Source organism: Artibeus jamaicensis, unplaced genomic scaffold, assembly GCF_021234435.1.
Source record: "Artibeus jamaicensis isolate MK-2021 breed Jamaican fruit bat unplaced genomic scaffold, CSHL_Jam_final contig_781, whole genome shotgun sequence".
NCBI classification, from domain to species: domain Eukaryota; kingdom Metazoa; phylum Chordata; class Mammalia; order Chiroptera; family Phyllostomidae; genus Artibeus; species Artibeus jamaicensis.
In genome coordinates, this window is record NW_026521968.1 from 2,156,264 (window position 1) to 2,171,018 (window position 14,755).

A 14,755-nucleotide genomic window follows, 5' to 3' on the forward strand; every position below is an offset into this window, starting at 1 on the left:
CAGGAGATAAGGAGACAGTCACCTACAAAGGAGTTCCCATCAGACTGTCAGCAGATTTCTCAAAAGAGACTTCTTCATTTTTTTAAAAAATAATTAAGTCTTAATAAAGATTTTCTTACAATTAGAGCTATTTTCAGTTCTAACCTACAAGGCCCATCAAGTTGCCAGTGGAAAGAATTCACTGTCATGTGTCACCTCGTTCATCTAGACCTGCATACCTAAAAGTTTCCAAGCAGCATGATCTTCCAGCTTATTAATATAGTGTCCCTCCACCTCCATGTGCAACTGCTTTGAGTAACATGCTAATGTGTGAGGGCCTCCAACACCACGAATTTGAATAGCAGCAGTCAGTAATAACTAGCAAACAATACTTTTAACAAGAAAGCCATTCATGCTCTTTGATATGAAGCATTTGGTAAGTTATTTAATTTGTCTTTTCTCTGTGCTAACTACCCTCCTCTGCTCCCACATTCAAATCTTCTTCAAGCCAGAGAGATGCCCATCTGCAATGTTGGCAGCACCACACACCCATATTCATTCTCTACCTTGAAGACACAGGGGAAGAGGTTTGGAGAAGCATTTCCTGGGGCCTGAACAGTGTCAGCCTTGATGGTGACTGCTTAGGGTTAGGGTCTGCATTACACCAGTGCTTGAGTGACATTTTCTTTAATAAACAGGTGTCAGGTGGGACTTTCTAAACTGTGGGACTTTGAACTGGGGCTCTTTTGGCCTCCAGGACCCCTGACGTATTTGACCTGCATTCCTATGGGAGCAGTAATTTTCTCCCTCAGAGTGGCCAGTGGTGTGGCTGCGCTGATGGGCTGTCTGATGGACACTGGTTGATTTCTTCCTTTCTTTTATATTTTTATTTTTAATATATTTTATTGATTATACTATTACAACTGTCCCATTTCCCCCCTTTATTCCCCTCTGCTCTGCACACCCCCTCCCACCCACATACACCACTTTCAGTTCATGTCCATGGGTCATACATATAAGTTCTTTGGCCTCTACATTCCTATACTATTCTTACCCTCCCCCGGTCTATTTTCTACCTACCATGTATGCTACTTATTCTCTGCACCTTTTCTCCCTCTCTCTCCCTCCCACTCCCCTGCTGATAACCATATGATTTCCATTTCTGTGATTCTGTTCCTGTTATAATTGTTTGCTTAGTTTGTTTTGGGGTTTTTTTAGGTTCATTTGTTAATAGCTATGAGTTTGTTGTCATTTTACTATTCATATTTTTCATCTTCTTTTTCTTAGATAAGTCCCTTTAACATTTCATTTAATAAAGGTTGGGTGATGATTAACTCCTTTAACTTTACCTTATCTGGGAAGCACTTTATCTGACCTTCTACTATATATGAACGCTTTGCTGGATAGAGTGATCTTTGGATATAGGTCCTTGCCTTTCATAACTTGAAATACTTCTTTCCAGCCCTTTCTTGCCTGTAAGGTCTCTTGAGAAATCAGCTGACAGTCTGATGGGAACTCCTTTGTAAGTAACTGTCTTCTTTTCTCTTGCTGCTTTTAAGATTCTCTCCTTATTTTTAACCTTGGGTAATGTAATTATGATGTGCCTTGGTATGTTCCTCTTTGGGTCCAACTTCTTTGGGACTCTCTGAGCTCCCTGGACTTCCTGAAAGTCTATTTCCTTTACTAGATTGGCGAAGTTCTCCATTATTTGTTCAAGTAGTTTTCAATTTCTTGGTCTTCCTCTTCTCTTCTGGCATTCCTACAGTTTGGATGTTGAAATGTTTAAAGATGTACCTGGAGGTTCATTTTTTTTTGAACTCTTGTTTCTTCATTCTGTTCTGGTTGAATGTTTCTTTCTTCTGCTCCAAACCACCATTGGTTTGAGTCCTGGTTTCCTTCCCGTCACTGTTGGTTCCCTGTAGATTTTTCTTTATTTCACAAAATGCAACCTTCATTGCTGCCTGGGTCTTTTTTATGCTGTTGTTGTACCAAGTGAGCTCCTGGAGCATCCTGATAACTGGTGTTTTGAACTGTGTATCTGATAAGTTGGCTATCTCTTTGTCACTTAGTTGTTTGGGTTTTTTTTTCTGGAGCTTTGAACTGTTCTTTCATTTGGGCCACTTTTTTTTAGTCTCGGTGTGCCAGTTACTTAGTGAGGGGCAGAGCCTTAGGTGTTCACTAGGGTAGGGCAACCCATGCTGCTGCATTGTGATGCTGTATGTGGGGGAGGGGATCAAGAGGGAACAATGCCCTTGCTGCACTCTCTGCCTCTTTTCAGTCACTTCTCCCACTACTCACAATCAAATTGGGCCCTTCTGATGCTGATTTCCAGGTGGGTGGGTTTGTGTACATTCTAGGACCCTATGGGTCTCTCCAGTGAACTCTCCTGTGAGGCTTGGAGTTTCTCCCACTGCCACCTCAACCCTCACAGGTGTTTTCAGTCAGAGGTTTTGAAGCTTTATTTCCTTGCACTGGAACCCTGGGTTGCACAGTCTATCTCACTCCCTAGTTGTTCCTCCCAGTTTATCTGCATGCAAATGTGGGACCACCTGGTCTGCCAGCTGCCGTCTTGCTGCAAATCCTCTCTTCCTGCCTGAGGATCTCCACCCCTCCTGCCAGCCTAGATGAATGTTTCTTCTTTAACTCCTTGGTTGTCATACTTCCATACAGTTCAATTTTCTGTCAGTTCTGGTTGTTTTTTGTTTTTAAATTTGTTGTTGTCCTTGTTTTGGTTGTGGGAGGAGACACAGTGTATCTACCTACACTTCCATCTTGGCTGGAAGTCTGGTTGATTTCCTTTCTGGGGTTTGATTTGTCTGCAGGCCTCAAGTCTGGATGATGTCGTTATTTTGGAAATATTGTTTTCTATCAAAAGAGTGAGATTATTTGAGAAGTTCTGTTTGTTGTTAGCGAGACATATTGTGTATCATTTTCTACTGTTCAAAATCAGGGAAGCTGATATCAGGACACTGGTAGCAAATTTCAGAAAGAAAACTCAGGCAGCCCATGGCCCCAGACCATGTAAAATCATCGTTTCGGCTGGTTTTTCCTGTCTGAAATTCAAAAGAAGTATTGATTTTGCACTTAACTCTGTGTCCAGAAGCTAATAAACAATTAAGGAAACAAAACAAACAAAAACCCCACTCTTGCCAAAATGTAACAAAGAATCTTGTTAAAATTTCAGGGTTTTCCTTATTATGCCTTCAACATGTTTCTCTCTCAGCTTCTCTTCTTATCTCCAGCAGCACATATGCAGAGACCTGATAATTCCCTGCTGATAGGCAAGCCCTGCTCTGAAGCAGCTGTCCACTGTAGCACAAAAGCTGATAGCACAGCTCTCAAACCAATCATTTATAAAAGCTTTGTCAGGAGCCCGGACAAGCCATGAGAGGGGGGTTCTCTGTGGCATCACCACAGGGCTGGGAGAGGGGCCTGTCTTGGGCCCATGCTCTGCACCCTCCGATGGACTTCTGAGTTCCTTTTCCACATCATGGATCTTACCATGTGGTTAAACGTGCCTGTTTGGTACTTTCCTCCCTTCGTCTGGGCTCATGTTCAATGGAATTTGCCTCTTTCAGAAGCACCACTAGAGCATGCTCCCTCCACAGATGAACTTTATTTTTCAGGGATTTGAAACGCCAAGGTGGCCAAGCCAGGAACGTATTTTATTTTGAGAGAGTTGCTTCCCTGATTTTTCAGATCTTTCCACACCTGTGAAAAGAAGGGCCAGCTTAGGCGGTTTCTGGGGTGCCTCCCAGTTTTAATGTTTAGAAAGGCTGCTGCTTAGGAGTCCTCCCACTTTTCCTTTCTTCAGCACAGACTCTTCTTTTTCTCCCACCTTCCTGGTCTCTTTTGTCTCCCCATAATCAAACTCACTTTCTCTCTCTCTCTCTCTCTCTCTCTCTTCCTCTCTCTCTCTTTCTCTCTCAAACACACACACACACAACTTCTAGGGGCTTATAAATATCAGGCTTTAGCTCCTGACTATCATTTAATTATATTTTATTTCAGCTATTCATTTACCATCAATTTCTATCCTTGTAAGATACTGGTCTACTTTTGCATTTCCTGAGAGTCCACAAATGAGATAACTCAAGGGGCTGCACAGGAAACAGTAAGACCCCACACAAACATAAAGCATTGCTGCTTGAATTTGTGACCCCAAATAACTCTGGCCCCTTCCCTTTCAGAACTGCTCTTCTCTCTAACCTGGGTACAGATGTATTTTCTACCCTTTTATGAGGTTCCCCAAAATGATCAACCAAGAATTCTTGACTTTCTCTCATCTCCTAGAGTGCCAAGGGGGATTGTGTTGTTTTCTTGAAATAAACTTTCTTCCTTTGTCATAAAGCCTAATGAGAGTAAGAACCATCTTTCTCTGTATTTGATACTACAGAGATATAGAAGGCATCCCTCATCACTGGCTCTGGGAGGTGTCCCAGTCTTGAACTTTACTGTGTGACTTATCTCAACAATGGTTTGATTATTGGAATTGCACTTTAGATTCAGTCAGCATGAGAGCTGGTTTAAAAGCATGTCTTCTTCTTCCACAGAAGCCAAATCAAACAACTAAAAGGAATTTTCTTTCTAGCTTTACAAGTCACGTTTTGAGTGGGGTTCTAAATTACAATGTAGGGAGAGAAATATGAATGTGGTTGGGGCTTGGCCTAAGGGAGGCAGGCTGACAGCAGGGTGGGGGTGGTGCGGGGGAGGGTTGCAGCGCCTTCCTCTACTCCAGGCTGATGCCACTTGGGACCCATGGGAACTACCTTCATGCTATGGCCATGAAAAGAACACGTTTTCCCTAGAATTTTCTGCTGCCAAAAGCTTCCCAAAAAGCTTTCAGAAACGGACACATAGCTCTGTTTGATCATATAGTCTAAAAATGTACATGTCTATGGGCCAGATTTATTTATTCATCAAAGTAAATTACCTCTTTGTTACAACTCAGGGACACCCCTGGCAGCATGTCCTACTCTTGCAGAAGAAAGCAGCCAAAAAACCATGTCATGCATTTTACCTCCTTGCAACCTTCCAGGCAGGATGGTTTGCACACTGAGGTAAACAGTGAAGAAGTGCTTTTAACACTCACATGTTTTGACCAAAAGCCAAAACGGTGAATCCCATCATCCAAAAGAGAACCACTGATGTTTCCTGGGTGCTCAGGAAGCTGAAGGCATATGTGCTTTAGAGCTGAAAGGACCTGGATTTTCTTTCTGTCCCTTTAACTCATTACTGTGTTTTTGGGGCAAGCACACTACCTCTTGGAGTTTATTTCTTCATCTGTGAAATTATGAAATAATTCTAAATATCACTGTTGTGAGCTGCAGGAAACAATACATCACATTCTGGTTTATAGTAAAGACTTACTTAGTGAATATATGCTTCTGTCTTCATCATGTTCTTCTTAATGCACCTGAACTTGAATTCTTGGCTGCCCCACATCTGTTTTTATTAACTTAGCCCTATTCATGAACTTCATCATCTAGCTTTGACATCTTATTTTGATGTCTCAGGCACAGAGGGAGCATGGGACACAGATGGTTTCCTTAGTCACTGTCATATCAAACACAGTGAGATCAATCAACTTGTAAACTCCCTGGTCTTTCCGCTGCCACCATGTGCTGGGGAAATGCCAGAATTATCAACTAAAAATCCTCAATTTGAACTAACCTTAGTATTTTCTCTTGGTATCCACTATTTGAGCTGCATCCCTTTAAACCTCATTGATTCTGAAGTCAATTCTGTTGATACAGAATTGTCTTTTCTAATGATTTACACAAAAATCATCTATTGGATTGGTAGAGTCTCACTTCAGAACAGAGCAGTGTGAGGCTTTGCAGAGCTTTAAACTTGACCAAGCCATAATTAATTGGAGTCCTGCACCATATATGGAATCTTAGGGGTAGAAAGGCCTTAGCAACATGGAGGACAATAGTCTTATTTGCCTTATGAAGAAAACAAGGCCCAGAAAACTAAAGTGATTTTTTTCAAGATCACACAGCTTCATAGCACAATCAAGACTGAATCCACATTCTTGTTCCAAGTTTTGAGCTTCCTACTGTGTTGTCTTCATGTAGGTATTCGTCTGTGCCATGTCTGAGAATTGTTATCAACACAGTAGTTCTGATTCAGTGAGTTGATTTCTCACTCATGCAGAGACATTTTTGTGTTCCTAGGAAGTTCCACTAGAATGGCATGTAGCCCCCACCCCAAATGAGCACGGAAAAGGCCCTGGATAGCTGCTACCTGGATGCTCTTTACATTTCTGCTTCTTAAAAGCATGTGTAATTCTGCAGAATATTATGGTAAATAGTGTAACTATGGTGTGTTACTCGTGGAAAATGAAGACTGGAAAATATTTTCAAAAACCAATAATGATTTGTCTTAATTATAATTCTCAACTTTTAAAAATTAGCCTCAAGAAAGAGAAACATATTTCTCTCCTTTTTTAGGTACGGGGGACCTTCTTTGCTCTTCAACTGTTTTGTTGCCTTGGAGTTGTTTTTCCTACAGTTTCCATCTTGTTCCAACTTTAACATGTTGAGCTGTCTCACTTTGCTTCCTTCACAAATCAGCTCTGCAGCCGTGTCAGTTCTCCCTTGGACAGTCCTCTTGTTCTCACCATCCCTTTCTTGCCCACTGTCCACCCTCTAACTCAGGTTGCCAGCTCCTCAGGCCCAGCTGATATTGGAGGAGCTTCCTAAAATATTTCCCTATCTGCCATCTGTTCTTGCTTCATTCTTACTTGTACATTGCTTCAGATTTAACTTATTGCTGATGTTCATCACCATCATCTTTTCATTCTAACTTTACATGATTTTCCATCTCAAGCAAAGTCCTTTGGCTACATTCATCTCAGATCTGAGGTCTTTCAGGACCTTCACAGCTACACTCCAGTAACTTCCTCATATTCTCAATGTTCTCAATCTGTCCAATTTGCTCTAAGCCAACTTCTATATATTTGTTCCTATTCTCTTTGCTGACTTTCTCTTATCCAATGCAATAGAAATCACTTGGCCCTAGACTTTGGGAGGGCAACCTATTGCTTTCCCCATACTGACTAGGAACTTGCCTATGCCAATGGCCTCTCTGAATCTTACCTTCCTCATCAGAAAAATTTAGGAGAATTTGTACCTCACATCTCTTGTGGCTGTAAAGATTAAATGGGAATGTAATCGCTAAACTGTTGTTCAACTACAATGCATCCTTTAGATACATCTTGCTCGTGTTCACACCCTAGAGACATCTTCAGTGTCACTGAGGACACCACTATGCCTACAGTTCCATGAGAGTCCATGGCCCATGTGTGGGATGGGGTGAGGCAGCTCCTGATCTTATAACTTGCGTGGAGCAGGGGGAAGTGGCCCCTGAGAAGTCCACTGATCTCAGGTGTGAGAGCTCAGCTCCTCTTCCCTCATGGTCTGAGTTTTCACCACCTGGAGCTGTAGTTGGTTTGGCACATGCCTTTTTCTGAGATGCATCTTTTTCTTGGAGAATACAAAAGATCAGTCCATTTGTTTTTTACAAGTGTTGTAAACGTTTGTTGAAGTATAACCAAAGTCAGAAAAGAAGACAAATCCTGGGATACAGCTCAGTGACTCTTCACAAGGTAGGTACACCAGTGTAACCGCACCCCGATCGTGGGCTGGGATGTTCCCATCCCCCAGGGGCTCTCTATGTCCTTTCCAGGCATTGATTCCCCCTAGGGTGCCCACTTTCCTGACATCTAACACTCTACATAAGGTTTTGCCCATTGTCAAACTTTTTATAAGGGAAAGTATACAGTATATACATTTTTGTGACTGGATTTGTTTATTAACATTGCATGTGTGAGATTTATTCATAGATTTGAGTCATTCATTCCAACTCTATGTAGTATTTCATGTATATACATGTGAAAGTATACATTTATATTAAACACATATATGTATATACCATAAAAGTAGAAGAATATATATACATTGGTAGCTTGCTTGTGGGGCTATCAGGATTAACTAGGCACATTCATGAACATGTCTTGGTGAACATACATGCTATTTCTCGTGAATGCAGCCCTGGCAGTGAAATTGCTGGGCCATAGTCCGTGCACATGTTCAACGTTGGTAGATAGTACCCAACAGTTCTTGACAGTCACCCTGCCGATTTGCACTCAGGCCAGCAGAGAGCCAGTGGTCCCTGCCCTGGCCCACACTGAGCAGCCTCTGCAGTTTCATGCTAGCCCTTCGGATGTGTCATGTCCTAGGATGGCATTCATTGTGTTTCATCTGTGTCTCCCTGATGGCTATTGAAGTTCAGCACCTTTTCATATATTTAGTGACCATTTGATCTTTTGTATTCAGTATATGTTCAAGAAATGTTGGAAATCTTTAACCCTACTAAAAATGATTAAGATATTCTCCTAGGTTTCCTTTCAAAAGTTCTTTTTTTTAATTTTACCACTTCTATTTGTATCTGCATGCCAACTAGAATTGATTTTTGTATCTGGTAAGAGACTAATATTTATTTTTCTGTGTAAATAACCAGTTGAGCAGATACCACTCATTAAAAGTACAGTGGGGCAAGATGTTTTAAGAGGAAGCACCTCCAGAGAGCACCAGCAGCTGTTGTGGTGGATGGGTGGGTGGGGGACAAAGAAGACAGAATGAGGGTGGTGGGATCAGGGGAGAGGGCCCCAATGGATATGGGGGATGCAGCACATGAGGTGGGTTCCTCTTTGGTACATGCATAAGGAGTGTGCTGTTGAATGCCATTGAAGACTGCCTCTGGGGGGTGCCTCTGACAATGAAGGTGGCAGTGGTGCAACTAGTGCTGAGGTGGTGGGCTGTTCTCCTTCCAGAGGAGGCCTTGCTCCTTGGATTGGGGTGGGTGCAGCCCTGGAAGCAGATCTGTCCCATCAGCATTGTGGCTCAAGTAGAAAAGAACAAAGTACCTACCAGGTCTGCCATGGTTCCTACTTAGCCATAACATTTCTTACACCAGAGACGGCTATTTAAGTAACTGTGGGCCCATGGAGACTTACCTTAGTGTGACTCATCAGATCCAAAATAAAATCCAAAAGGACAGTGTCTTGAATCAGATGGAAGTATGGCCAAACAGTGGCCATCTTGGCGCAACTATATCATACCTCCTTGGAAAATAATGTATTCCTCTTGAAAACTGAGCTGATCTCTCTCATACCATAAAAAGTCAGTCTCTGTCATTCCCAAGAACTTGGCTTTGCCCACTCATGGCTCTCAAATCAGGTATAGTCAGCATATCATACATAGAAGACCTCAAAAGGACAGGTTTGTGGACATCCCAGGAACGTGGAGGGCCTATCTCCTCTGGCTCTAGTTATCCACACTAGGGCTTTCACACAACATCCAGGAGAATGGGCTTCTCTTGGATGTTGGGAATCTGAACACCAGGCATCGCTTTCTTGAAGACAGGGCTTGGTATAATCCCTCTAGCAATAGTCCTGCCAATGCTCCATTTACTATCCAGATTTCCCAACACCTGGCTTGATTCTTCTGGTGATATGAGTAACTGAGATTTAAGAGGTTAAAATGACTAGCTCATTGGTTACCCTACTGGGAGTGGGCCAACACAGACCATAAACCTTGTCTTTTAATTTCATATAGTTCCACAAAAATGTTACAAATTATTACATTCCCCTTTGATTTAACAAGAGGAAAGCAAAACCACAGCCTCCATTAGTACCTTGTGCTAATGTTTAGTTATCTTCAAAGCCAAAAAAAAAATCCTTTGTTTAATTTAATTGGATGCAAATGGAGTCCTTATCTCCTTGGGAGTTCTTTTTTTAAATAAAATTATGATAAAGTTGACAAAATATAAGATTTATCATCTTAATCATTATTAAGTGTACAGTTCAGAAGTGTTAAGTACATTTACATTGTTAAACAGTCACTCTTCAGAACCCTTTTTAACTTGAAAAACTAAAACTATACTCAGTAAACATTTCCTTATTCTCTCCTTCCCCACCAGCCCCCGGCAACAACCATCCTACTTTCTGTGTGTGTGAATTTGACTACTGTAGGTACCTCATATCTGTGAAACCACACACTATCTGTCCTTCTGTGACTGGCTTGTTTCACTTAGCATATGTCTTTAAGGTTCATCCATGTCATAGCATATGCCAAATAATATTCCACTGTGTGGATATACACATTTTATTTATCCATTGATCCTCATATGGACACTTAGGTGGCTTCTCCCTTTTGGTTATTGTGAATTCTCATCCTGTTTTTTAGGGACAAAGAGCAAATGTGTGCAACCCACCTTGAAATAATCCTTAATTTGCTTGTGAAATCTCTTCTGATCCTTATCTTCTCCAAGAGAAAACGAATAAGTGTCTCTAATTTTTTTCTTATAATTTTGGTTTCTACTTGTTTTGCCATCCCCCTGCTTATTATAAATGTCTTCAAATCCTTTTTTCTATTTAATGGTGAAATTGGAATATAATACACTGTTAGCCAGGAAATGAAAGCTACCTAAGAGCTATCCTTCCCGTCATCCAATTGAATTTCTCACTCCCCACCCACCCTAAGTTTTTCTTTCTTTAGGCAAAACTCATATACCTTCTCATTGCACAGACCTTTCTGCTCCCTTTCTGCTACCAGTAGCCTGTCTCCTGTTTCCACAAAGCTCTTATAACACTGGGACAGTTCATTCATTGCACACCTCAGGCCCAAGCCCTCACCCAGAGTAGAGCCACAGTACATACTTCACTCAGGTATGGAAAGATAATGTCTAAGGTCTTCTAAACACTGAAACACAGTATTCCAAATTACATGTGCATTTGATTTTGTGTGCTAGATGAGCTCTTTTCTGAACATTAAAATTCAAATTGTAGTAAGAAAATGAATAAAAAAATTAAAAGGAAGATTGCTATTTTAAGAACATTGTTGTGAGTCCTTTTACGAATCAACCATTCTCTGCAATGTAAGCTTAATTAAGGATTTATTTAGACTATCACTTCATCCTTTTTGAAAAAAGTAGCTTGCAGTCAGTTTGTAGTTAACTCCAACTCCCTGCCCTGCCCCTCTCCATGCTAACCCAGTCCGTTTTCCTCACTCTGGACCAGACAGTAATTAATATGTTTTTCTTGTGAAATTCTATTTTGGTTGTTTCCTCTTCTAACTCCCCCTGTTTTGGATAGCTCTTTTGCCTACTCTTTGAGATTATTTAAAATGTAGTTTTTTTTTCAGAGATATATTAGTAGTATTTCCTCTGGCCCAGCACAATCTGCAGCTTTAATCTCTGCTGAAAGGCTGCTGGGGATCTGCCTTCCCCTAGAGACAGAGGCAAGCAAAGCTGAGATCACCAGCCAGGAGCTCCCGGGTGAAGTATGTTATCTCTGTTTTACTGGCCAAAATATGAGGTCAAGGAGTTGAAAGTCAAAGATTCTAAGAAAGGGGGTGAGAATGCTGACTTAAAAAAATCAACAGAAGTCCTTCTTATTAGTTTAGTGATATTTGATGTTTACTTTTACAGTGCAAACCTTTTTCCCACATGTGATCAAATTTCCTTTGCTGAGATATTCCAACAATATCTGTATAGATCACTGGTTCATCTTATAAAATTGTAACCTAAGTTGCCAAAGTAGGTTGGCCCAGCCAGTTTCTCAAGGACACAGTGACAACCCTGGGGATCCAGGTCCCACAGTAGCACCCATGCAGCTTAGAGAGCAGTGGCAACCTACATCTCCCGTGTGTCACCACTGAACTCTCTACTTAGTGTCACCCACACTTTAACGTGTACAAGTATATGAGAAGTGGAGAATAGGGTGCATTAAAAGTTCTTTTGAAATGGAGTTGTAGATTTTTTTAAAAAATAGCCACAGCTACCAGATACCTAATTATCATTTTCCTCTTCCAAAAAATGTAAAGATAACCTGACTGCAATATCAAAGAAAGCAAAAATGGGAGAAAACTTGTGTCATTTGCAACAGAGGTTGGAAAATTTGTGCAGATACAATGCAGATGTGAAGACCGATCCCTATGATCTCTGAGACAGACTTCAAAGGAATACATTTGGGATGGTGGGGAAGTAGAAATGGAAAGGTTATGAATAAAACAAAATTGGCCACTAGTTATTATTTTTTGAGCCTGGGTGTAAGGTACCTGAGATTTATGTTACAGGTCTTTGTATTTTGGTGTAATGTTTGAAAATTTTGTAATATACAGCCAGGAAATAGTGAAGATAGGACAAAATTATAGGAAGTCAACAAAGGCAGACTCACATAGCATAAAATACATGTTTTTTATTACAAAGGCAAAATAGAAATGAATAACAACATTCCAAAAATAAAACACAGCTAATCAATCATTAAAATTAAAAATAAAAATAAAGAATCAATCCTAGAAAGTTCCTGGACCAAAAAGGAAATAACATGTGCGAAATGCAATTCCTCAATATTCATGAAGTTATGAAAATGACAACAGTCCATGTAAAAACTTGTGGAATTTTACTAAGTCTGTACTTTAGGGGAAATTAGTAGCCTCAAAATACTTTTATTACTTGACAAGAGAGATTAAAAATAAATTAACAAAGCACTCATTTAAGTAAATTGCAAGAATAACAAAGCATAACTAGAAAAAGAATAAAGAGGACATTAAAGAGCTAAAAGAGAACTCAGAAAATTAAAAAAAGATAATCTAACCAGAAAGCAGAAGGAGAGGCAGGAAACATAAAATAATGGTTGAAAATAACTTCAACTCCACAACTGGGCAATTTTTAGAAAAATATTCATTGCCAAAATTTATACAAGATGAGTACAGTATCAAAACAACAACAACAACAATAATGATAACTAAAACCACTAACTGTAGAAGAAACCAAAAAGGGATTTGAAGATCTTAGTTCCTTTGCGTCCCTCACCTCTAGAAAGTGCCACTATTGGATGGTTTTGCAGGTGACACCATCAACTTTCAAAAAATAATTTGAAAATTACTTTGCTACTTCAACTTTATGAGGATACAGAATAATATTAAACATTGCTTGGCTCATTTTATTTGTAGAATAATTCATATTTTAACAATTGATTAAGCTATTAATCATAAGAAAAACTACAGAAGCATCTTATTAATGAATATAGATTAAAAAAAACAAACAAAATAAAGATGAATCAAATCCAGGACTATGTTAAAACAATAATATGCTATGATCAAAGAAAACTTATTCCTGGAATAAAAGTGAATCTTATATAGTGATATTTATAAGTTTGATATTTCTTATCAATGGATCAAAGGACAAAACACATTTAATGATTGTAAATCCCCAAAGTACATTAATTTTAATATTGATTTGAGCAACATCTATTTCCTGTAAAACTTGAAATTGAAAAACAGTGCCTTAATATTAAATATATATATGTATATATTTAAAAAATAAATTGTGGATTTAATGGCAGTGCACTTTAGTTAGAAGGGTAAGTAGATTTTATCTGTCTGGCTCATGCATTTGGCTGGCCCACACCCATCTGTTCTCAGTAAGAAAGCGTGTTTGAACTGGGTAGCGATATCTACTCTATCAAGATTCCAGTGGGATTTTTTTTACCATGACGAAGTGATTCTATCATTCATCAAGAAGAATAACAGACAAGACTCATTAAGAATGTTTTGAACAATAGAGAGTCAGTATTTACTTTGGTGTACATAATGATATATTCTAACATAATAATATTGTAATTGGGCCAATGTAGAGAGGGACCAAGATATTCAGAATATTGTAATAATGTCATTTCAAATTATTAGATAAAAGATGGATTATTTAATAAGCCTTGTTTGTTATAAGAGAATTCTAGAATTATAGAGAAATGTTTGTATAGTATGCTATGATATTATGTTAAATATAATTGCTTTGTTTATAAGACAAAAAATGCAAGATATTTTAATGCAATCTCATAGCAGTATAATTGTGTTTATTACAATATTCTAATTCACCTAAAGGATATTATCAAGGTTAGTTTTTTATAGCATTGTGGGTTCATAATAAGACATAAAAATTACAAAGCACTTATTTTATTCTGTGCCAGGCACTTTTCTAAGCTATTGAGGTATATTAACTCACTGAATCATCACAACAATCTTTTGAGGTCGATATTATTATTATTTCCTATTAACTACACAAGGCCCCAGAAGTGCAGAGTGTTTATGCAGCTTGTCCACAGCTGCGTATCTAGTAAGTGGCAGAGTTGGAATTGCAACTCCACCAGTCTAGGTCTAGAATCTATACCCACTCCCTCTTTTTGGAATGAGCTGTCTGTGCAACCCCGGAGGAGTCGCCTAGTCTTCAGGCTCTAACTCGCAATTTTTCTTTCCTCAGGGACCTGATGCCCCGAACCCTGGACGGGCAGATCACCATGGAGAAGACGCCCAGTTACTTTGTCACTCGGGAAGCCCCCGCGCGCATCTCAGCCATGTCCAAGGACACTAAGCTCATCGTGGTGGTGCGGGACCCGGTGACCAGAGCCATCTCGGACTACACGCAGACGCTCTCCAAGCGTCCTGACATCCCCACCTTCGAGAGCTTGACGTTCAAAAACAGAACTGCGGGCCTCATCGACACGTCCTGGAGCGCCATCCAAATCGGCATCTATGCGAAGCACCTGGAGCACTGGCTGCGCCATTTCCCCATCGGCCAGATGCTCTTCGTGAGTGGGGAACGGCTCATCAGTGACCCGGCCGGAGAGCTGGGCCGCGTGCAGGACTTCCTGGGCCTCAAGAGGATCATCACCGACAAGCACTTCTACTTCAACAAGACCAAGGGCTTC

At 40.2% G+C, this 14,755-nt stretch overlaps 1 protein-coding gene across 1 annotated transcript in view; it reads left to right on the forward strand.

The window, feature by feature from the left end:
* HS3ST3A1 (heparan sulfate-glucosamine 3-sulfotransferase 3A1) overlaps positions 1–14,755 on the forward strand; it is a 112,565-nt gene that overhangs the window by 84,613 nt on the left and 13,197 nt on the right. Inside the window, 1 exon segment of the mRNA XM_037154697.2 lies at positions 14,308–14,755. Within this exon segment, the coding sequence (XP_037010592.2) occupies positions 14,308–14,755 (448 nt within the window).